The following is a 24287-nucleotide window of genomic DNA, read 5'->3' as shown; positions in this document are numbered from 1 at the left end:
CATAAAAGAAATTTCTCCCATCTTAAAAAACAGATTTACACAGCATTAACTTGTATTATTAGTGCTAGATTCTGATTGGCCAGTCGAGACATTCCAAGGTTCGTTATTTTCAGATAACCGCTCAAAACTAATAACACACGGTAACCTGGATGTTGCAAGTCTTTTTGACAGGTACAGTTTAATATTACACAAAAAATAAATATAAATATATCTTTTAATAACATATATGACATCATATTTACTATGATTTAACCAAATAGTGTGTTTGTGACATTTGAACGTCTTGTCTTATCTTAAAAACGAAATAAAAGGCTTTTTCCTTGCGGAAGGTCTGCATTCGTTAAAAATGAGCAAATAAAATATTTCAGATCAATATTTAATGTTGCATACCATACTTAAATAGCCGTGTAATTAGCGGGATAATGTATAGACGGTTTCATTGGACGCACATGTGGTGACGCGATTAAGCGTCTGGTCAGAACTTTACTTCCAGTTAAAGTTTTTTTTTTTTAATGGTCTGACTAGTTGCTAAACTGAACTCTTGAACAAATACCTTGTCGAAAACAACAAATGTTTTGGTTTCCTAGGTCTATTTAGCGTGTTATATAAATAAACTACTTTTAAAGGACTTTGTTGGTATTTATTCTTAGCAGAGTTTACCGGAAGTTACGTGTTGACCACGAAAGCCGCTTGTTTATGTTGTTACTGCTGAAACCGTCTATAGGCAGCCGGTTGTTATGATAAAAACTGGCTGCCTATATGTTATCACTTACATAATGTCAAGCTGCAACAAGCAAAGCAATAAAACATTTTGGTGGTCTCTGGAATCCCACCCACATCAAAAAAAAAAACAATGGACTAAAATTCTCATGTATAATAAACAACACTGCTCTGATTGGCAGTCAAGTATTTTCATATTTAGTCTGGACAGAAATATAGCTTGACCTTAAAGGGATAGTTCATCCCAAAATGTAAATTCTGTCATCATTTACTCACCCTTGTGTTGTTACAAACCTGTATACATTTATTTGCTCTACTGAACACAAAGGAAGATATTTGTAATGAAGCAGGAAACAGAAGCACCATTGATTTCCATAGTAGGAAAAAATATTACTGTGGAAGTCAATGGTGCTCAACCAGTTTGGTTATAAACATTGCTCAAAATATCTTCCTTTGTGTTCATTAAAGGGGTAAACTATCCCTTTAATGCACCATGGCTGGTTATGACATCATAAGTAAAGAGTAATACAAAGGTATAATAAGTTATTCTTTATCGAACGGTCACAAACTCCTCCTCATGTGTTCTTTTCAAATAAACTGCAATGTAATGTTTTAGGACATCTGCGTTATGCTGCTTTTCTTCAGTCAAATTCATATCGCTATTTGACCTGCTGAACATAATGTACAAGGGATTCATCCATCTCAAATGTTTTGGTATCTTTTTGTTTGGAAAGAGATAAAAGTGCTTTTATATCACTCCCTCTTGTGGACACATACTGTACGAGTCTGGCCCAAACATCATGTTTTTAAATATGTACATGTGTTGCAGGCTTTGGAGTGGATCCATGATACAGGGGAATTTTACCTGTCCACACACACGTCCACAGGCTCCACTATACATCACACACAGGAACTCTTAAAGGAACATGAGGAATTCCAGATCACAGCCAAGGTACTGTACGTTTGAGTGTGCAAGGCATGTTTGTGTATATATACTTCATCTTTGCTTTGCAGTTTACAGATAAGACCAGAAACTTAGTGGTTTGATGGTTAGCATCAAGATTCAGGCCATATCCACAGTTGTTCTTATCAGCTGTGATGCTCCACAGAGCTGCCAGATAATGTTTAAACACTGTGAAATCAGTCCAGGTCTCTTTCTCTGTGTCTCTTTAGCAAACCAAAGAGCGAGTGAAGTTGTTGATCCAGCTCGCCGATGGTTTTTGTGAAAAGGGCCACGCCCATGCGGGCGAGATACAGAAATGGGTCGCCTCGGTGGACAAACGCTACCGTGACTTTTCCATCCGCATGGACAAGTACCGATCCTGTCTGGAGAAAGCGCTCGGCCTGTCCACAGACTCCAACAAAGCAGTGAGTGTTTTTGTGTGTGAATCATGTGACGATATATTATTGTATGAAAGAAAGAGATGTTTGCTAAGCACACAAATTTCTCTGGGGTTTCAGAGTAAAGATTTGCAGTTGGACATCATTCCAGCCAGTGCTCCTGGTGCAGAGGTCAAACTCAGAGATGTTAACCATGAGCTCAACGAGGAAAGGCGCAAATCTGCACGCAGAAAAGAGTACGTCTTCAAACTAGGGATGCACTGATACACAATTTCTGTACCAATAAGATATTTGATTACTTACGAGAGATCTACCGATACCAGTAGATATGCTTTTTACTCACTATTTTAAAGTATTATGTTGTGAAATCCTAGAAGTGTGCAGTGTACAAATTGCAGTTCTGTTGTCATTGTTAACCAATTCAAAATAATGTTCTGATGTGTTTTCATTGGCAGGATATAAACTGCCCTGATCATTGGCTGATTTTAAACAATCGGCTTATGTCCAATAGTGGAAAAAATTGCATTTATCTTTATTGTAGGTCGATATTTTAGTGCATTCCTAATTCAAACCTAACTATGATAGCATGCAAACCACAGACAGTAATGAAAGAGAAGTGTTGACTCGTCATTGCATTTTACTTCAGTTAAATTGCAGAAGCTTTCATAAAATTCCGTTGAAAAAGAATGTATCTTGATTTAAAGGTGCATTGTGGGACTTTTAGTAGGATCTCTTGACAGAAATGCAATATAATACACATAACTATATTATCATTTGCTGGGTTTTTCATCACCCTGATTTTATGCACATTTTGAAATATCGCATAAGAAACGAGACAAATTTCAAAAAAAAAAATTTTTACGCTTGCTTGAGGTGGTTTTCGAATTATGCAATGTAGAGTAAATGCGAATAATGGGAGATGGAAACGCATTTGCCGAATGAATTCTGACGTAGCAAACATTACTCCCAACGGGACTGATCGTTTAACTGTATCAGCTGACATTGTCTTTACCATAAATGGGGTTTCGACATCATCACAATGCCTTTGCTGCTAGTCATTGCCCAATCTTAACTAAATTCAGTCTTATCTCCATTTTCTAAGCATGCCTTGTTTTATTCCTAGGTTTACAATTCCACCATCATTCGCTCGAACAAGTTGATGAAAAATCACCTAATTTGCATTTCTTTGTTTAGATTTTTTGCGAATTTTGAAAAGATTTGCTTCAAAGATCTGCTTTTCCGAAGCTGGTTTTTGTCATTTACTGTAGTTTTTATCACGCTGATTTTAATTCAAGTGTTTGTTTTTAAAATAAGTTTGTGTTTAGTTAGTTACTTAATGCTAAAAAAACGGTGGTGTGCGCAGACTCAAGACCCAAGATCTCAGCACCTTATCGGGACACTGGCGGCTTCACTTTTCACCAATGAAAGAGAGCGAACGAGCGTCGTCCATCTTTTTTTACAGTCTATGATAAAGACCTTACAAAATGCAATGTTTTTCCCCTTACATGGAAGTCGCCATTTCGCACCACCGTGTTTCTACAGTAGCCCTTAATGGACAAACGCTGTCTCAAACGACGATGATGTGTTTGTCCTGTGGCGCCTACCGAAGCTTTCTATGCGTTTCGAAAGGGAGGGGTGTGCTGAGGGACTGAGCCGCTGGTTGCAATTCACAATCTAACAGCTAGATGTTGCTAAAAATCTACACACCCATACAGCAAAAAAATTATTTCTCCTGCCAAAAATATATTTTAAATATATTATGCTAAATACATTTTGTAGAATGTTATGCTCAATTGAATATATTTTTAAATGAAGGTTAAAATATATTCATATATCAATATATTTTTAAATCATATTTTTAAAAATGTATTTCAAGGTCAAGCAAATATATTTCAAATTTACTAGGGATGCACCGATACCACTTTTTTGGAATACGAGTATGAGTACGAGTATTTGCATTTCAGTACTTGCCGATACCGATACCGAGTACTTAATAAAAAAACATGATTTAAATTGACAGGTAACAGCTTTAGTCATATAATTTAACAAAAAAAAAACAAGGGACTAGTTTTCCAGTTTGTTGTAAACTCTGCCTCTTTGGACAACACAAGAGTCATTAACCCCTTACACGCCGCTCAAACATAGACATTTCTCAGACCGTGGTATCGATTCCAGGTATCGGGGGACTTTTAACGAGTACGAGTACTTTAGAAAATGTGGTATCGAGGCCGATACCCGATACTAGTATCGGTATCGGTGCATCCCTAAAATTTACATCCCATATGTTCAAAAAAAGTATTTTTTGCCTAAATATATTTTAAATATATGCTAAATACATTTAAGTACATTTCATAAAGTTTATTTTTGAAGTTGAAAATATATTTCATTTTAACCTTTTTAAAACTGTTATGTTTACAGGTTTGTAAGTTTTTCTTCCAATGCGACATCAATATAATTCCTTGGATTGAAATATATATATTTTAGTGCTTTAAAATTTATTTTTTTAAATATATTTCAAAATATACAAAAATTGGCAGAAAACTTTATCAGTGAAAAATATATTTTTGAAAACATATTCCATACATATTCCAATAAAAATTTTTTGGCCATTTTTGTATATTTTGAAATGTATTTAAAAATATATTTCAAAAAATATATATATTTTTGCTGTATGGGCAGTGGAGCTTTAAAGGGATAGTTCACCAAAAATCTAATTCTGTGATCTTTACTCACTCTCATGTTGTTACAAACCTGTATAAAAAAATTTGTTTGTTGAATACAGAGAAAAATATTTTGAGGAATATTTGTAACCAAACCAATCATGAGCCCCATTCACTGAAAGTTATTTTTTCTTTGCCAGTAGGTCAAGGTCACCCCAAAAATGTTATTTCTGTCATCATTTCCTCATCCTAGGGTTGTTTCAAACCATATGATTTTGTTCTGTGGAAAACAATTTTGAGAATGTTGCATATGAATCTTTCATACAATGAAATTAAATGGGGACTGAGGCTAGCCTGTAACAAAACATCTCTTAAGGGCGATTTATACTCGTGCGTAGGTCCTACGGCGTAGCAGCGACGGCGTAGGTTCCGCGTCGGTTTTCATTTATACTTGTGCGTCGCCGTCCGCGTCGACGTGCAAAGACACGCGAAACCGCTGGTTGGCAGTAATCACGCGTGTAACCACAGTAGCAGCAGAAGTCGTCACAGAAGAAGAAGCTAAGCAAGTTAACCCACAAACGAAGAAAAAATAGCAACTTGTTGTGTATAATTTGAGAAGACCAGCAATGATGTAAGTAAATAAACAGCGACTTATGTTGCAGTTTTAGTTAAATCACTCCTCGACTTGGCTCATCTTTGTTTTCACCGTCTCAACCGGAAATACCTATGACGCAGTTTTTTTTACCTGACGGGAGGGGTTCTGGTGGACCAATCACAGAGCTTGCGGTCCGCGTAGGTCCGACGCGCTGTTAGGAATTTTGTGAGGTGCGCGTCAGGCTACGCAGAGCTACGCACAGGCTACGGATAGCCTACGCCGTAGCTACGGCGTAGCACCTACGCACGACTATAAATCGCCCTTAGTCTTCCACTAAAAAAAGAAACTCACATGAGTTTGAAACAAGAGGAGAGTGAGAATTTGTTTTCATTTATGAGGGCATTATAGCAAAATGATGCCACTCCCATAGTCATTGTGTGAAAGATTTGCTTTCAATCCGATGTTAACAATAGCCTTCTGCTGTATTTGCCTGTCTGCTTGTTATTTCAGGTTTATAATGGCAGAGCTCATTCAGACTGAGAAGGCTTATGTGAGAGACCTGCGCGAGTGTATGGACGTAAGTGTCTCCGTACGAATGAGCGTTGGTTCGGAGGGCGTGGTGCATCAGTGTCCACTTTTGACGGATTTGAAAAGCCATGCACTATAAATGAATTCACAGCATAGATGTGCTTGAAAAATCCAGTTTATACTGAAATAGCTGCTGTTTGATCTTATGAAAGGATTGAGGGTCATTAAACAGTGGCAACATTTACATGCACCGCTTTTGATTACGGACCGTAATTTGGTTAAGCCTTCGTTTCAAAAAAGGTTCAAGGGCTTCAAACCTATTTGATTATTCATACACTGTATAATATCATCAATTGGTACATGAATAAGTTCCTTTTAATATCTATCAATTTAATAAAGGTGTTCCTGTGGTTCAGTTTGGTAGTGCATGGTGCTAATAATAAAATATCATGGGTTTAGTTAAAAAATAATCAAATGCATGCCCAACTGCTCTGTTAGTCACTGTGAATGAAAGTGTTACTTTCTAAATACACTATTTAGAAATTAATCTAAGTGTGTGTATATTTTAGACATACCTGTGGGAGATGACCAGTGGTGTGGAGGAGATTCCCCCAGGGATCGTCAACAAAGAGCACATCATCTTTGGCAACATGCAAGACCTGTTTGAGTTCCACCACAAGTCAGTGATCCCTAACTGTTTTGCTGAGCTGTGTTCATCATGAGTCCAACAATACCGATTCAGAAACACCTCCTGTTTCAGTTTTCAGTTCATTTTTTTATTACACATTCATTCAAACGTTTGTGTAGTGTTATAAAAACTGAAACACAAAGTGCTTCTGGGCCAGTGTTGTTTACATCTTTGTACAAAAGTATGAATTAATATGAATAATGTTGCCTGTTGTTCCGTTTTCAGCATTTTCATTAAAGAGTTGGAGAAATATGAGCAACTCCCAGAGGATGTGGGTCACTGTTTTGTGACATGGGTGAGTTTCAGGTTACTTTAGTTCATAATAGTTCATTATTTTAACTGATGGTTACTAGAACATGCATTAACAGTACAGTATTTAATGCTTGTTTGAATTCTAATGTATCTGTGTGTTGTTTTTCAGGCGGATAAGTTTCGGATGTATGTGAATTACTGTAAGAATAAGCCTGATTCCACTCAGCTTATCCTGGAGCACGCCGGGACTTATTTTGATGTGAGTTTTAATCGTGACATACTTTACATGCAAGTTCACAATTAAAGACAAGATTCTGTTTGAATATCCCACTTGTGTTCTCCAGAGAGTTTAGTGATTTATGCAAACAGTGATTATATAACAGGTTTGGGTGTATATGTGAGAGAGGTTGTGGGTGTGTGTATGAATATGCATGTGACATTGTGTGTTGGAATGGCATATTGTAATATGTGTACGTGTTTGTGTTTCTATCGTGGTCTGCTGGGCCGTTGTTGTGTTGGTGCTGGTACAGTACAGTGGGTGTAAGGCTCAGAGTGGACACATCCTGTGTGTCTGAGGGTGGATGTGGAACAGCGATGCTTCATTGTGTTAAACTGTTGCCAGGCGAACAGAACAGATGGGTGTCTGATGAATGTCAGTAGCCATGGCCTCTGATTTTGCAAAACTGCTGTTGTTTTTCTTGCCTGCATTTAATATTTTCAGATTTTAGGGTGAGATTTAAGCATTCGTTTAGATTAAAGGGATGGTATGCACTTGTATGTGTTTAGGAAATCCAACAGAGGCACAGGCTGGCCAACTCCCTCTCATCATACCTCATTAAACCAGTTCAGAGGATCACCAAGTACCAGCTACTGTTGAAGGTACGTGTTCAGCTATATCTTAAATCTACCACAAACTCAGCACAGACCTAACACATACAAAAAACAAACTGAGCAGAGACAAAACAGACAAAAAACAAACTGAGCACAGACCCAACACAGACAAAAACCAAACTGAGCACAGACCCAACAGAGACAAAAACCAAACTGAGCACAGACCCAACACAGACAAAAACCAAACTGAGCACAGACCCAACACAGACAAAAACCAAACTGAGCACAGACCCAACACAGACAAAACCAAACCGAGCACAGACCCAACACAGACAAAAACCAAACTGAGCACAGACCCAACACAGACAAAAACCAAACTGAGCACAGACCCAACAGAGACAAAAACCAAACTGAGCACAGACCCAACACAGACAAAAACCAAACTGAGCACAGACCCAACACAGACAAAAACCAAACTGAGCACAGACCCAACACAGACAAAACCAAACCGAGCACAGACCCAACACAGACAAAAACCAATCTGAGCACAGACCCAACAGAGACAAAAAACAAACTGAGCACAGACCCAACAAAGACATAAACCAAACTGATCAGAGACCCAACACAGACTTTAGGCAAAATGATCACAGGCTCAACACAGACCTTAACAAAACTGAGCACAGACCAAACACAGATCTTATCCAAACTGAACACAGACCAAAAAGATATAAACCAAACTGATCACAGACCTTTAGCAAAATGATCACAGGATCAGCACAGCCCCAACACAGACATACCCCATCTGAGCACAGACTTTAAGCAAAATGATCACAGGCTCTTCAAAGACATAAACCATACTGAGCAAAAACCTTAACCAAACTGAGCACAGACCATACAGAGACCTTAAGCAAGATCATCGTAGGATCAGCACAGACCCAACACAGAGATAATCCCAACTGAGCACAGACCCAACACAGACTTTAAGCAAATTGATCACAGGCTCTGCAAAGACATAAACCATACTGAGCACAGACCAAATACAGACCTTAACTAAACTGAGCACAGACTAAACAATCATAAACCAAACTGAGCACAGAACCAACACAGGCATAAACAAAATTGAGCACAGACCCAACACATACATAAACCAAACTGATCACAGTCCCAACATAGACCTTAAGCAAATGATCACAGGGTCAGCACAGACCTAAACAAAATTGAGCACAGACCTAACGAAGACTTTAAGCAAAATTATCACAGGCTCTTCATCACAGACCCAACACAGACAAAAAACAAACAGACCCAACAGAGACATACACCAAATTGAGCACAGACCCAAAACATACTTTGAGCAAAATGATCACAGGCTCAGCACAGACCTTAACAACACTGAGCACAGACCAAACACAGATCTTATCCAAACTGAGCAAAGACCAAACAGACATAAACCAAACTTAGCACAGACCCATACAGACTATAAGCAAAATGATCACAGGCACAGCACAGACCTAACACAGACAAAAACCAAACTGAGCAAAGACCCAACATAAGCAAAACCAACATAGCAAAGGCTCAGCAAAGACCCAACACAGCTAAAAAAAACTGAGACCACACTCAACACAGACATACCCAACTGAGCACAAACCCAACACAAACCTGACCAAAACTGAACACAAAACTGTTCCCAAACCATTAGGACAGGGTTCCCCAAATCTTACCCTGGAGGGCCCTGATCAAACACACTTGAGCAAGCTAATCAAGGTCTTCATGATCAATAGACAATCACAGGTGGGAAGTTTTATTAGGGTTGGACCCAAACTCTTTAGTGCGCCGGCCCTCCAGGGTTAGATTTGGGGAACCCTGCATTAGGATGTTTAATGTGGTATTTATCACTGAGATGTTTGATGCATTTATTATTAAGAATATAAGTGTATTCTTGTGTTTAATTTTTCTTTGTAGGAACTGTTGACGTGTTGTGAGGAGGGTAAAGGGGAGATTAAAGATGGTCTGGAGGTTATGCTTAGTGTGCCTAAGAAAGCTAATGATGCCATGCATCTCAGCATGCTGGAAGGTAAGGGACATAAAACACAATCCAAAGCCAAGCCTTCATTTTCACTTTGGTTCACTGTATATCTTACTGCCTGCCTGGTCTATTCTCAGGTTTTGATGAGAACATCGAGTCCCAGGGTGAGTTGATCCTGCAGGAGTCGTTCCAGGTTTGGGATCCAAAGACTCTGATTCGTAAGGGCAGAGAGCGGCATCTCTTTCTTTTTGAGATGTCACTGATCTTCAGTAAGGATGTCAAAGACTCCAATGGCAGGAGCAAGTACCTCTACAAGAGCAAACTTATGGTACGGTTTTGTTGAGAAGAAATGTTTGTCTGGTTCCAATCAATGTCTTTACAAAATATATTTGTGATCACATGGTGGTCTTGAGTGTTTTATGGATTTTTTGCTATGTCTAGACCTCAGAGCTTGGAGTGACTGAACACGTGGAAGGAGATCCTTGTAAATTTGCACTCTGGATGGGACGGACACCTACCTCAGACAACAAAATCGTTTTAAAGGTAACATTTGTGTTTTGTTTCTCAGTTGTTTCAGTAGACTTACTGTATGCAGAGATGCAAACTGGATTTATTAAAGTTCATATCATAATTTTAGATAGAGGTAATATCAAAATGAAACCACATTTAAAACACTTTTCACTTCTGTATTCTGATATATTTCTAAAGGGAACAAGATTTTGCTCATTTAAAAAAAAGAAGAACTGGACATTCACCTTTTGCACACTAGCCATTGCCCATACAGCAAAAAAATATATATTTTTAAAATATAATGTTAAATATTTTTCAAAATATACAAACAAATGGCCAAAAATATATGTGCTGAAATTTTGAAATCTCTTTCCAAAAATGTGTTTTTCACCAATATATTTTGGCCATTTTTTGTATATTTTGTAATATATTTAAAAAATGAATATATTTTAAAGAATTTTTATTTATGTTGCATTGGAAGTAAAACTTGTAAATATAACAGGTTTTAATAGATCAAAATTAAATATATTTTCAACTGCAAAAATATACTTATAATTTTATACTTTATACAAACTTATACATTTTATTCAAACTTTGGCCAGGAAAAATATATTTTATATTTTATATATATAGGTGGTTAAATTAGAAATGTATTTGTTGCCCCTGAAATACATTTTGTACAAATACATTTTAATATGAAGGTTAAAACTAAATATATTTTTTAATTCAAAAATATATTTAATTAAGCTTAAACTTTCTAAAAAATGTATTTAGCTGATATATTTAAAACATATTTTTTGCCAGAGAAAACTTTTTTTTTGCCATATGGGTGTGGCTAGTGTTAAAGTGAAATTCACACTGAAGTACAAGCAAACTTGCTTAAAGGGAAACTAAAAAGCTTTTGGTCACTTGAGTGTTTTGAGCGACTCGCATTTGCGAGTATTTTGTCTCTTTTTTCATAAATTCTTTCGACGCGTGTGCAGCAGTCACGTATTTTGACATGACGTGTGATGCACATAGGTTCCCACAACACACCAAACACACATTTTGAAATGACGAGCAACACACGTCACCCCGAACACATATTTTAAATTCACGCCCCTCAGAAGAGAAGTCACCAGCCGCCACTGCTACCAATGTATTACTAAACAGCTCCTTTCGTTCACTTCTCCACATTGACCTCTTCCCTTAAGAAATTTGCCACACTTTTACAACAAAAAATAATGGTTAACTTTCTTAAGGGTTGGTTACAGTGTTGTGTGACATCAGTCACTAGCATACAAGCGAATGAACCAATGGGCAAACGCTGTGTACAGGTTCATTACCAGTAAACAAACTAATTAACCTTTTGTATGTGTTTGTGTCTTTAATGTGCCCTGCAGGCTTCCTGTATTGAAAACAAACAGGATTGGATCAAACATGTTCGTGAAGTCATTCAGGAACGTACCATCCATTTACGGGGGCCGCTCAAGGAGCCCATACACATTCCCAAAGCTACTGCAGCCAAACACAAGGGCAAACGGTATGTCATACAATATAAACCCTAAATCTGATAACATTTAACCATGAACACAAATAATGTACACATTATTTGTACAAATAGCCAAGATTTTCCTTGTTTTGTCAGTCACAGATCTCTCATAGACCTAAATAAAGTAATGTAATATCAAGCTAGTTATGGAACACATATATCTTTGATCACAGGGATGGAGAGGACTTGGACAGCCAATGTGATGCAAGCAGTCAACCAGACACAATCTCCATCGCCTCCCGCACCTCTCAGAACACACTGGATAGCGACAAGGTGAGTGTGGAGATCTGTCCACTTTAGAGCAACATTGGCAGGAACAACTAGCCCTGGTGTTTGGGTGGCAAGTTAAGACCTGCTGCATTTTCGGATTATTTTAATGCTTGTATTAAAAGCTTCGCCCTAAAAGTGAGACTATAAGAAGATTTTAGTTCTGTAGTCCGTTAATATTGTTTCAGGAAGTCAAATGTGAGTGTAAAGCACTGTTGTCCAATCAGATGTTCAGTGTAAGGGTGCTTGGTGCTGGTCCAGCCTGATCTTACAGGAATTCATATATTGTACGAGTTACGTAAGTGAATCGTACAAAAACGTGTGATTATTAAAAGCTTAGCGCTAGTCCCAATGTTTTGAAATGTATGTTTCAGACTAGATCAATGTATTTTTGTGCTTCATTTTGATCACAATGGTAAATATAGATTCAAACTCTGCTTTAGAGATCATTTTGAGTGGCTCATTCATTTTTCTCAAGGCTGTCTGACTCAAAGCTATACCTCACTGTTTTGTGTCCAACAGCCTATGTCTGCACCTACAATAAAACCCAATTTAATCATGAATCATTCACAACCCAAAAGTACAGATCATTCTTGGACAAAACTTTAGATTTCTCCGTCAGAGGTGATTCATGTTTTAAGTCGATTCACATGCCTTGAAATAAAGATAATATAGTCTTCATCAACCTGTATGAACTTAATTACTCTTCAAAATGTTTGGAATGACTGTACATTAATAAAGCCAACATAATCTCACAGTAAATGTTCTTGTTTACAAAATCAAAGCATGAGTTATTATATAAAAACGTATGATTATTAGGGAAAAAACAAGCAAGAAGCTCCACCCCTAAACAAAGCCGTCATTGGAGCTATAGCAGACCGTATGAAAATGTGCGAATAAGATTGAACAAATTTAAATTAGGCTATCAAATAAGCCAACAATTTGCTTAAAGCCACAATATGTAGGATTTTCACCACTAGAGGTCGCTCTTACAATAACACAAAAACCATAACAAAGGAGAGTCGAATGATGGGAAATGTTGTTTTCACAATCCTAATACTGTGTACACATTAAATGTCTAGTTTTTTTAGAGGATTTGGCTTTGCGGTTTTAGTGGAATATTATCAACTTGCGATCGCAATCGCGCCACCCAATTCGCATCATTTGCCCCACGTGAGTTTGCGTCTATTTGCGTCTTTGCATTGACTTTGTATGTAAGCTACTTTAAATTCGAGTTAAATTCACTTCTGGTGTGTACGCTCCATACAACACTTTCGCATTTGTCCACTCGTGTTACCTACAATTTCTACATCCGGAAACTGAGGATATTAACTCTTTCCCCGCCATTGGTATCTGCAATACCGCTATTGTCCACCAGGTGGCTTCCGCAACTTATAAAACCCGTAATTATTGCCCTAGGGCAAACAGCTGTATATCCGTGTATGTTTTAAAGATCGCTCTGCATCTGATCTCTATCAAAAGTCCTTCACAAAAATGGAATCATCTCAGCTTTTTGCTCAAAATTTGGTGTTTTTGATGAAACCTACACATATTTGAGAGGTGATAAAAACAGAACACATGAAGGTAGGATGAAACTGATTTTTTTGTTTGAAAGCAGAGGGTCTGTTCTTTTATTTCTTATATTGTATGTTTATATTTTTAAAAAGGAGCATTTTCTGGAAGGCATTAAAATTTTGTAAAAATCATAAAAAATGCTGGCTGGGAAAGAGTTAAATCACTAAAAGGGCAACAATTATAAGTAAGACAAGAGACGGACCACTATTTAAAACAGGAATTTCTCTGGATTTATGAAACCTTGGGAACTTTTGAGATCATGTAAGTACACAACTGTATTAAATATATTACACTGTGCAAGTGTTTTTGGATATTGTATTATAAAAATATTACATATTGTGGCTTTAAACGTAAATGTTACTAATTGCCATAAGAGAAAGGGAATATTAAATAATAAAGGGAGTATTGTGAACAACCTTATTTGATTAAAATAAATTATAACTTAAATTTTTTTAACTCCAAAGTAGAGTTTTCCTGAACAATTTTTTTATTTAAATGTTAATATAGAAGAAGTAAAAGTCCAACATATAAAAACAGTTCTAAATTTGAAAAAAAAAACTTTTGAAGGGTTGAACATTGCACGTCTGGGTCGAGATAATGAAGGGAAAGTTGCAGTAGTTGCCTTGGTTGTTTAGGATTTAGCAGCACAGACGTTCATGCTCCCACTCTCCTCTCGCACGCCCGCACACATGTGCGTGTTTATGTCATGGTTCTGTATTGCGAGCTCCTGCAGCAACATTTACGCTACATGGATTTAAACATGTTTAGACACCATCTTGTTTTTCTATTTTTCTTTCCCATCTCTTCCTCATGTTTGTCACGCTCTGTGACATACACCTAAAAAGTCAAAATTTTCTTCGGACCATTCGCGATGGCATTAGAAGCGTCTATACCTGCAGAGCCCTCTTGGTTCACTGTGAGGTGAAAAAGTGAGGCTCCCAAAACAAGATGAGCTCTCGCACGTCGCTTCTAATGAACGTTAATTTGCCTCCTGCTCCTTTAAATCTTGGCACATTGTGTCCGTCTCTGCCTCCTCGCTCTTCCTCCTGCCAGGCGTCACTCCTTCAGACTGATTTCATCTCCGTAGCGATGCGAGGATGTGTCAGAAACCTTCAGCTGCTGCCACTTTACCTCACTGAAGTCACGGATGCTTAGCGTGAGCTTATTCTTGAGCTTAAGAAGAGAGAGTTGAAATGTGTTATCTTCACATAGACGGATATGATCCCGTTGGAGATGTTTGCTTATGATCCAGACCTTGTGTTTATTTGGTGATGTTTGTGTAAGGACGTACCGGGGCTGTTGTTTTGGTGTACGGTAATTATGGCATGGAAAGGTTCAGGGTCAGTGGCTCAGTTCTTGAGCTCCTTGGCGATGCCACATTACCATTGGGTACGTTCCTGCTGACCTTAGAGTTGTCTTATTTTTTAAGTTTGTTTATAATGGAAATATTCCTTTTTCTGCAGTTGTCCGGCGGATCAGAGCTGACTATTGTCATCCACGACTTTGTGGCCAGCAGTGGTTCAGAGTTGACTGTACGGAGAGGCCAGACGGTGGAGTTGGTGGAAAGACCCCAGGACAAGCCAGAATGGTGTCTGGTCCGAACCACAGACCGCTCACCGGCTCAGGAGGGCCTGGTGCCCAGCTCAATGCTCTGTATCGCTCACTCCCGCAGCAGCATGGAGATGGAGGGCATTTTCAACCATAAAGGTAAGATTAAGGGTTTACTTTTTGCTATGTAACATTTGCTGGGCGGACTTTACACAGAAGCTTTGTCAAGGACAGCGTTTGTATTTCCTGTTGGCATAGACTACTGGAGGATCTGCTTCTTTATTCAAAACAGGCTTTCACAACCATTAACAATTATTTGTCTTGTGGTGTGTGATGTTCTCCTTCTAGGGAGCATTTGATTGGATAAAAATCCTTGATGTGCAGGATGAGTCATCAATATTTGTATCCATTTTTCTATAAGAGAGAGAGTTATTTTAGTTAATGTTTAGGATTAGCATATGAATGGCTTGGTTAAAGTTTGGGTTTGGTATTTCACTGGTATTTCATTATTCTACATATTTGGGAATGTTTCGGAAATTCCTAATTACAGTACAGTAGGTCTTAAAGGAATGTGGAATGATTGCCGGGGGTCGGAATATAGATTGTCCATTTTGATTTACACCACACAGAGGCTGAACATCTTGTACTTGGCAGGGTTTTAGTTTAGTTAGATTTTTAGTGTTGGCATGTTTTTATGCAGTTATGGGAAGAGCCTCTGTGTAAACGCTTGAGGGATTTACTCAGACACGTCAGCACATGATTCTGGGCTTTCCAGACATCGTGTAACCATCGATAAGAATCTCAACTTTTTATTTTGCAAATCTGCCTGTGCCATTGACAGATTCAGTAAGTAAATCTGCGAATGATTAACTATAGCTACAATTATTCAGTTGTGCTAAAACTTTAAATCTTAAATGTCAAAATCAACTAAATGTGATTATCAAGGCATGTATATCCAAAGAAATAGATCAAAGCAATATACAGGTGTGAGCGTTTACACTTGACTCACCCGGCCTGAACCCAAATAACATTTTAATTGCACACCAGCTTTGCTAATTTTTCTTAGGCCTGAAGGGTGCCGCGAGCATGCCGTTACCATGGTGACGGGCTGAGTCAGGTGATGAGCAGGGTTGCCAGGCTGCAGGGATTTCCCAGCTTGGATCGTATCAATGCAGACTAAACACAGGACGGTTAATGATCTAGAGGCTTGGCTCTTCTGTTATAACCACCAGAGGTCATCTCACGCAGTTCAAATTACAGATTTTTTACCAATAAAGCTAGAAGTGTAGTCCAGTTTTTATGCAAACACGAGGGTCTGCGTACAGTGCGCGACACAAATTTTGCATCAGAATTGTACGTGCACTGCCAAATTTTTGTACCCGTGCATAATTTGTATGCGTAGTTTGTCCATGCACATACAGGAGAATATGGTATGTAGCCCAGGACAAGCATTGCATTTTGTCACAAATGTGCATGCGTTGAAGGTCATGGATGTACACGTATGGATCAAATTAACCAAAGCTTTGCAAGGCTGTCCACATATGTTCGCGTATACGTGAAAAAAACAGACTATACTATGAATGAAGCGCTCAGATGCAAAAGCCACTTAACCCTACCTTCGTCAAAAATGAGATAATCATATTACCCGGATGCTCTCATTACCTATTATACTTTCATTAAATAATTTTGCTTCAAATCCGCTTAGTCCAAGCCTCAGGCCATTCAGAAATACAGCTTTGTTGGCCGAATCCATTAAATGCCACAACAATTTTTACGTCGAGCTGCAAGTTTTCTACCCAATAAAGGAGGTTTTTGAGTCTCTTACGTTTCTCCAAAAAGGATTTTTTTTAGAAGTGGAGATTTTTGCATGCATTTACAGGAGTTGAATTTGTTAAATACCAATGAAATGACTAAAAGTGACATTTGTGAAAATAATGCATTTCAATAACCTTTTTTTGGGGGGGGCATTAAAGTGAAAATACTGAACATAAACATACGAGCCTGATAAAAAATTTCATTTACAAGAAAACATGTCAGACGCACTTATAGGGTTTGGCATCTGAGCTCTTCGTATGTGTTTAACCTACAAAAAGTGACATTAGTAAGTGACATTTCCTAAGTAAAACCAATTATAGGTTAGGATTTCATTTAAAGCATCAATTCTAAGTTATTTAAACCTACGGACTTGCTATGATGGGATTCAATTATTTGTCACTTATTCCTGTTCATATACAGTAGAGATGATTCCTGTAAGTCAGCAGCAAGCAAAGGTTATTTCAAATGTGAAAAAAGCAAATATATTTTGATTGTTGATTATGAATTTCTGTTTTTAGCATACTCAGATGAACCTTCCACATTAAAGGCGCAAAAAAGAGGATGTTTTTCGCTGACTGAGAATCCAAAAACGGTTACTGAGTTTTTTAAATGAGCGCATGCGTAAGAACACCCTCCCTCCTTCACAGCTCATTTCTAGGGAATGCCTTCCAAAACTGCGCGTCTGTCTTGACACCTCTCTGTTCCTTCATTGCTCTCGAGCGTTGAAATGTTTCTCCAATAACGACTCTGTTTACATTACGTTCTTCTGACAATTTTCTCCTATTCCCAGCGGCTTAAAAAAAGTCTTTCTTTTGCGTCCTCCTTCGAGTTTCTTCTCTACCGTGGTGCAAATTCTAGGAGGAAAGCAGGATCGACAATGAAAACAAACCGAAACTAAAGACGGAGTTTCATGCGCTATGCGTATAAGTTACTCGAGCGCGCACGTCTCTCACAACGATCGTAATGGCAGTGATTGACAAGCCAGAGGACCAATCGCTGATGCGATGACCGCATGAGCAATTGGCTGATGTTTTTAAGGCCCTATCTTGTGCACAGATGATGTATATTAATATTATTACTTTCAGTGCACCTAATAAATAGTCTTTTATCATTTAGTAAAGACAGTTTCAAGTAATATTGCAAAAATGTATAAAACAAAAATCCTCTTTTGCACCTTTAACAGCAGTGAAATGTATAAAGGCAGTATATGATATGGTCAGTTTTGATTTCATTTTGTCTTTAAGGTAAGATTTTTCAAGTTGTGCATGTGAATAAATGAGCACATCTTTTGGACATACTGTAGTTGTTTAATGTTACTTTATCTTGAAACTTTGTAAAAGTATATACATTACTTGGTCATTCGTGCTTAGAGCTGTGTAAAGTGCTTTTATCACGGTTAGTCATTGCTGTTGAATCCCTGAATGGAGTGTGTTTCGTGACAAAGAAATGATTCGAAAGAAAAAGCATGTGGTTGAACTAAGAGGGTCACCAGGCAAAGATTTTTGAGGTCACCCACACAGGGATGACCGGGCAACATCTAAGGAAAGATGATGAGTGTGTGCCGGGCCAGCCAGGCGTGTCTTCAATGTGGGGAATTCTGAGGACTTACTGAAACTGACTTACAAACTGAATTATTTTTAGTCCTTGAATTTGTTAGAAAGGATTACCCAGACATTAGAAATTGCCACACAGAAGTTTCCTTACTAGCCTAAAATACTGAACAAATGCTGAATAGAAGTTTTGTGAAAACATAATAATATATTTTTGTTTATCTCCTTTTATTTACTTTATAAGTTACTTAAAGGTTTGCTTTTATTAAAATTACCAAAACTGAGTGAGTGTCAAGACGGGCATGAATAAAAAAAATGTATTGACCTATGCACTAACTTCTAAAGATGTTACAGACATGTAATCGTATCTATTTATAACTTCAGTAGCTTACAAATGAGGATTTTTCATACCTGTGTCACTAATAGTACATCATCTATAGTGGACAAGCACCTTTTCCTTGGCAAAGGTCATGGGAAATGTCAAACAGCCGGTTCTCTTACAGCAAGGACAATCAGTATTTATAGAATGTGAAAGAAGAGCCATCATAGCTCACGATGACCAGCGTGTTCAGATTGCTGCCCGGCCTATTTTGTTAACCAAAGGTTTATTTTTGAGGCAGGCGTGTCTAGAAGAAGTAAAAATATGTAACGTTACCAAGCTGACTCAAGCTGATCGGCAAAAAATAATGATTAGTCCTACAGACCCACATATGTCCAGCCAGTGTATGTGTATGTTGGCATGTGTGTGTGTGTGTGTGTGTGTGTGTGTGTGTGTGTGTGTGTGTGTGTGTGTGTGCGCGCGTGCCGTGTGCATGCATTATAAGTGTATGTGTATGTTGGCATGTGTGTGTGTGTGTGTGTGTGTGTGCGTGCGTGCATTTGTGGTTGTACAGCTATCTTTGTGAGAACCAATTTTTTGTAAGACCATCATAGTGAGGACATTTGGTACCCTTTTAATGGTCTGTTAGGGTTGAGACCTCGGTTAAGGTTGGGGTTAGGATAAGGGTTAGGCATTTAGTTGTGATGGTTGGGGTTAGGGTAAGGGTCCACACGGAGATAGCTGTAAAATTTGTGTGGACGTGCGTGTGTGTTTATGCATGTGTGTGTGTGTGTGCGCGCACATGTAAACGTGTGTGTGTGTGAGTGTGTGTGTGTGTGCAGGCAGAGGAAGTAGTCGAACTGGCCTCAGCCCAGCTACTGTGAGCAGCCAAACACACTTGAACAGGGCGATCATTGTGGTCTTATAGAGAGGCAGTCACTTGTGTAGGTGATACAGAGGCAGGTGTTTGCGTTTGTGAGACTCGTGCTGTGACCTGTGAGTTTAAAACTGTCATTTAGCACCAGGATGTATCATTACCGTATTCCCAATAAGGCATCTCAAAAATGCTCCTACAGGTTAAAGCTTGACGGATGTTGTTTTGCTGAATGTCTATCAATCTGGTATTTTTTGAATCAACATTAAAAATATTGGGAGTTAAAGCAAAAGTACAGCATTTTTCTTTTGTTTGTATTTGGGTGGTATGCTGACTTAAGGGTAAGGTTTAATTTGAAGGTTTAATTCAGCCCAGTTTTCTTTTTGTATGGATCTTTCGAACTGTATTAAAGCATGTGGGTCACACCTCAACCGGTCTCTTTTTTTCTCTCATCCGGCCGTCCCTTCCTCTCCCTCTCATTCCGAGCAGAAGTCGGTCACAGCTGTGCATGGAACACCAAACCTCCCTATTTCTCTCCCTCCCTCACTCTCTCTCTCTCTGTCCGTCTCTCTCCCTCTTTCTCTTTCATGGTCCATCACTCAGTCTCTTCTCAGTATTATGTGCTGAAATGCTCTCAGTGTAGAGGAGAACTTTACCTGTGTCCAGATCTCATTTTGATATGGCACATGGGATTCATTCATTTGTATCGGTCAGTCGCATCTGTCATATGGGTTCAGCTTCAGGACGCTCCGAGAACTGCAAGTATTGGCTGCTGGATTTGGGTATGTGCTTCACTAGACAACAGCAATGATTAATAATGCACAAATAAAATGTATGCGTAGAAGTATGAGGTAGTATAGCTTAGCTTAGTGAGGTTTTCTGTTAATATGTATATTTTAAAGGTTATTTAGAAAGCTTGCAAATGCAGTTTATAAATTGTATTTGAAGTTTAAGGTGGATTTTAAAGGTCATTTGAAAAAGTGGTCAACACTTGTTACATCTTAAACATATTTTAAGATATGAGTGTGTTTGTAAACATTAGATAAATGCACTAGTTAAAGTAAACTTACAATTAACAATACTTCGGCAGCATTTATTCATCTTAGTTCATGTTAATTTGTATATTTTATATTAGTTAATGCACAATGAACTAACACAAACATTTATTGTTGCTAGGGATGCTTAACGATTAATCGTGATTAATCGTTAGCAGAATAAAAGTTTTTGTTTACATCATAAATGTGTGTGAACTGTGTATAATAACTTTGTATAAATAAATGTACACACATGCATGTATATGTTTTAGAAATGTTTACATGTGTATATACATTTGTATATTTATGTATAATTCATATAATATATAAATATAAATACTTAATATATAATTTTTTTCTTAAAATTATACATGAATGTGTTCATATTTATATATATATATACATATTTATTATACATAGTTTACACACATATGTGATGTAAACAAAAACTTTTATTCTGCTAACGATTAATCGCGATTAATTGTTTAGCATCCCTAATTGTTGCATTAACTAATGTTAACAAAAATGAATAAATGCTGAAAAACTATATTGCTTATTGTTAGTTCATGTTAGCTAATGTATTTCCTAATGTTGTTCAAGTGTTACCAATTTATTGATGAATGATAAATGTATTCTTCTATAAGATATGTATTTATCACTTTTTAGCAATAAGTTATTATATCCTGATAATGTTAAACTCTGGTCATGGATTTAGCTAGATTTTAGCATGGATTTAGATTTTGTATCCTATTATTTGTTCATATTTATTGTTGAAGTCTGTGTTGAAATAATATAGACATTCAAAATATGTGTGGCTCTGTTTCTCACCATTTATTTGACTTTAGTGCAGTGTATACAAATAGATGATGTGTAGCTAGACCGCATATAAATCTCTTTGTCTGTCAACATCTTATACTGTATGTGCATAAAGACAGGGATATATATTTAATGGTGTTTATGTTTGGTTTTATTGCCATGCTGACTGACTGAGATATTGTGTTATTGTTTACATACTCTGAATTAGGGCTCTGTTGGCATACTGTCACAACAATCTTTGTACCCTTAAAGACATTTTGTCATCATCCAAAGTTCTATATATTGCATTACTATGTAAATCTAAGATTGTGCTTGATAGTTTTTCAACAAAGTTTCTGTCCATTTTACAAAAGTCTTACATATCTGTGACTAACAAAAGCATGTGTAGTATACTGCAAGGTTCAGATAAAAGGACCCTGGTACAAGTACACAATGTACACAGGGTCCAATTATATGGCAAGGAAAACTTGATTTGTTCAGTTGTGAATTTATTGACAGAGAATGGAGCAAAAGGAATGAATTTCTTATAGCACTGCATTTAAATCACACATGCTAGTGTTACTATAGGCAGCACCTAAAACCATATGCATAATTTTACATTTAGTTATTATTATTAATTATTAAGTTCTCTTAGTTTTTGTGAAAAAATTAATAAATCAGAGACATTTGTCAGAAAAGATGTTGTAAAAGCAAAGCACTATCCACTATCATATTGTTCAGTGTAATTTGTAATAAATGCATGTAAACCTCTGCCAATTGTGGGGGGCAGCTTAACTCAAGGGACACATATATGACAGCTGTCATGGGTCATATTTAAATATTTTTGGTTCCAGAACATGAGGACACTTGTGTTTGTAATGTATGTGCACTGTATGTCATAGTCGCTGATTGGTGGGGCACAATGTCACACAACGCTTGGGTTGCCTAGCAATTGCAGACGCTATAGGAGTGTGAAGCGCCCCTTATTCAGCTTATTCATTAAAGCATTGTAGATATATCAACTCAGACAGTTACAATCAGAGGGGCTCCCAAATTGTTTTTGATTCAAATTAACTGAGCATATCTAGCATTTTTTTCATGGGTGCTCAAGACCCCAAGCACCAACGGGATCAGTGCCTATTATTTATGTACTGTATGTGTGTCAAGAGAGAAACTGTCAAAGTAGACTTCTTAACTGTGACACATGAACATTAACATAACATGACATACTATATTATCATTAAAGAGTTTGCTTTACAATCGAAATTAGCAATTACTGTATGTATATTAACCAATAATAAAGGTGTGTCTACCCCATCTTCCCTACTATTAAGGGTGAAGGGTCAGAATTGAGATATAGCATATGAAAATCTTTTTTTATATATATAGACGATCAATAATAAGCTACTTGTGTGCTTTAAAGTTTTTCATTCCTCCCCCTAAGATCATACATTAGAGGTCATGCAAGCAGTTCTTTGCATATCAATAGACTGAAATCTTACGCAAGCTTTATGTAAGGACTAGAACATTTAAAGAGTCTTTAAAGAGCTTTTACACTTTCAGTTTTGAAGAGGCTTGAAAACAGAAGCTGGAAAACGAAGTGAAAAATAGGTTTGCATCACTATAGAGAGTCAAGATGCAGTCACGCACTTAAATAAACATAGAAATGTATAAAGGTAATTTTACCTTGATACCAGTTGGATGAAAACGTCAGAAAATGCATCGGAGCAATGGCCTTGTGTTGTGAGTGAATGCTGTGAAAACTACTATGTACAGTATATCAATAAAAAGTGGAAAAATGTACCCCAAAAATACAGGTAAAAGTGGTGTGGAAAAATGTGGCATCATTAATCTGCAGATGCCACTTGGTTTACTTTAAATTAGCAAAAAAAGTTTAATTTAAAGGAACAGTATGTAGGATGGTGGCCAAAACTGGTACTGCAATCACCCAACTGGTGGCCAATACACAAAATGACACCATAAACATCAGTTGAGGGCTGCAACTCCACTTTTTAAATGACAATATCCTGGCCAGACCACTGTTGTCAGTGATATAAGTATTTGAAATGAAAATGATTTCTTAATGTCTAGTGACGTATCAGGGCCATTTTATGATTAATTGATATAAATTTCTTACATACTGCTCCTTTAAATGAGCAATGACAAACAATATCTGAGTTGTGACTTAAATGCATATTTGTGGGGCCACAGTACAAAAAATGTGATGAAAGATGAGCTAGATTTAGGTTAAATAATATAAATAATAAAGTAAATAGAAATATTTTTTCTTCTTCTGAGAACATCTATTTGCATCTATACTATATTAAAACACATTGTACTTCAATTTATTTATAAATTACAACTAAACATTTTAAACGGTGTCTCTCTCTCTACAGACACACTGTCAGTCTCCAGTAATGAAGGAGTTCTGTCAGGCAGTGCCACATTGCAGCCAAGTCACCTGCACAGCTCTCCCGGACCCAAGCGGCCCGGAAACACCCTGCGCAAGTGGCTGACCAGCCCTGTCAGACGCCTCAGCAGCGGCAAAGCAGACGGCCATGTCAAGAAACTGGCACACAAGCACAAGAAGAGCCGAGATGTCCGCAAGAACGCAGATGCCGGCTCGCAGAAAGACTCTGACGACAGCGCCGCCACACCGCAGGATGAGACTATAGAGGAGGTCTGTCACCAAACACCAGTGCACAAACACCTCCAGACTGCTTATGGTCCTTATTAGGTTTAGGTTTTAAAGAGCACCTATTATGCCCATTTTTACAATATGTAATATAAGTCTCAGGTGTGCCCAAAATGTGTCTGTGACGTTTTAGCTC

At 37.6% G+C, this 24287-nt stretch overlaps 1 protein-coding gene across 4 annotated transcripts in view; it reads left to right on the top strand.

The window, feature by feature from the left end:
- triob (trio Rho guanine nucleotide exchange factor b) overlaps window positions 1-24287 on the top strand; it is a 166731-nt gene that overhangs the window by 121779 nt on the left and 20665 nt on the right. For all 4 annotated transcript variants that reach the window (XM_065246252.2, XM_065246251.2, XM_065246253.2 and 1 more), the window contains 15 exons: window positions 1550-1672; window positions 1894-2088; window positions 2182-2297; window positions 5827-5893; window positions 6414-6523; window positions 6758-6827; window positions 6954-7043; window positions 7571-7663; window positions 9575-9686; window positions 9776-9966; window positions 10080-10181; window positions 11531-11670; window positions 11853-11952; window positions 14985-15228; window positions 23853-24136. In XM_065246252.2, coding sequence (XP_065102324.2) covers window positions 1550-1672; window positions 1894-2088; window positions 2182-2297; window positions 5827-5893; window positions 6414-6523; window positions 6758-6827; window positions 6954-7043; window positions 7571-7663; window positions 9575-9686; window positions 9776-9966; window positions 10080-10181; window positions 11531-11670; window positions 11853-11952; window positions 14985-15228; window positions 23853-24136 — 2037 coding nt within the window. The remainder of the gene's footprint in view (window positions 1-1549; window positions 1673-1893; window positions 2089-2181; window positions 2298-5826; window positions 5894-6413; window positions 6524-6757; window positions 6828-6953; window positions 7044-7570; window positions 7664-9574; window positions 9687-9775; window positions 9967-10079; window positions 10182-11530; window positions 11671-11852; window positions 11953-14984; window positions 15229-23852; window positions 24137-24287) is intronic.

The sequence above is a fragment of the Paramisgurnus dabryanus genome, chromosome 13, assembly GCF_030506205.2.
Source record: "Paramisgurnus dabryanus chromosome 13, PD_genome_1.1, whole genome shotgun sequence".
Classification (NCBI taxonomy): domain Eukaryota; kingdom Metazoa; phylum Chordata; class Actinopteri; order Cypriniformes; family Cobitidae; genus Paramisgurnus; species Paramisgurnus dabryanus.
Note: the sequence above shows the minus strand (reverse complement) of the source record. Positions and strands in the feature narration are given on the sequence as shown.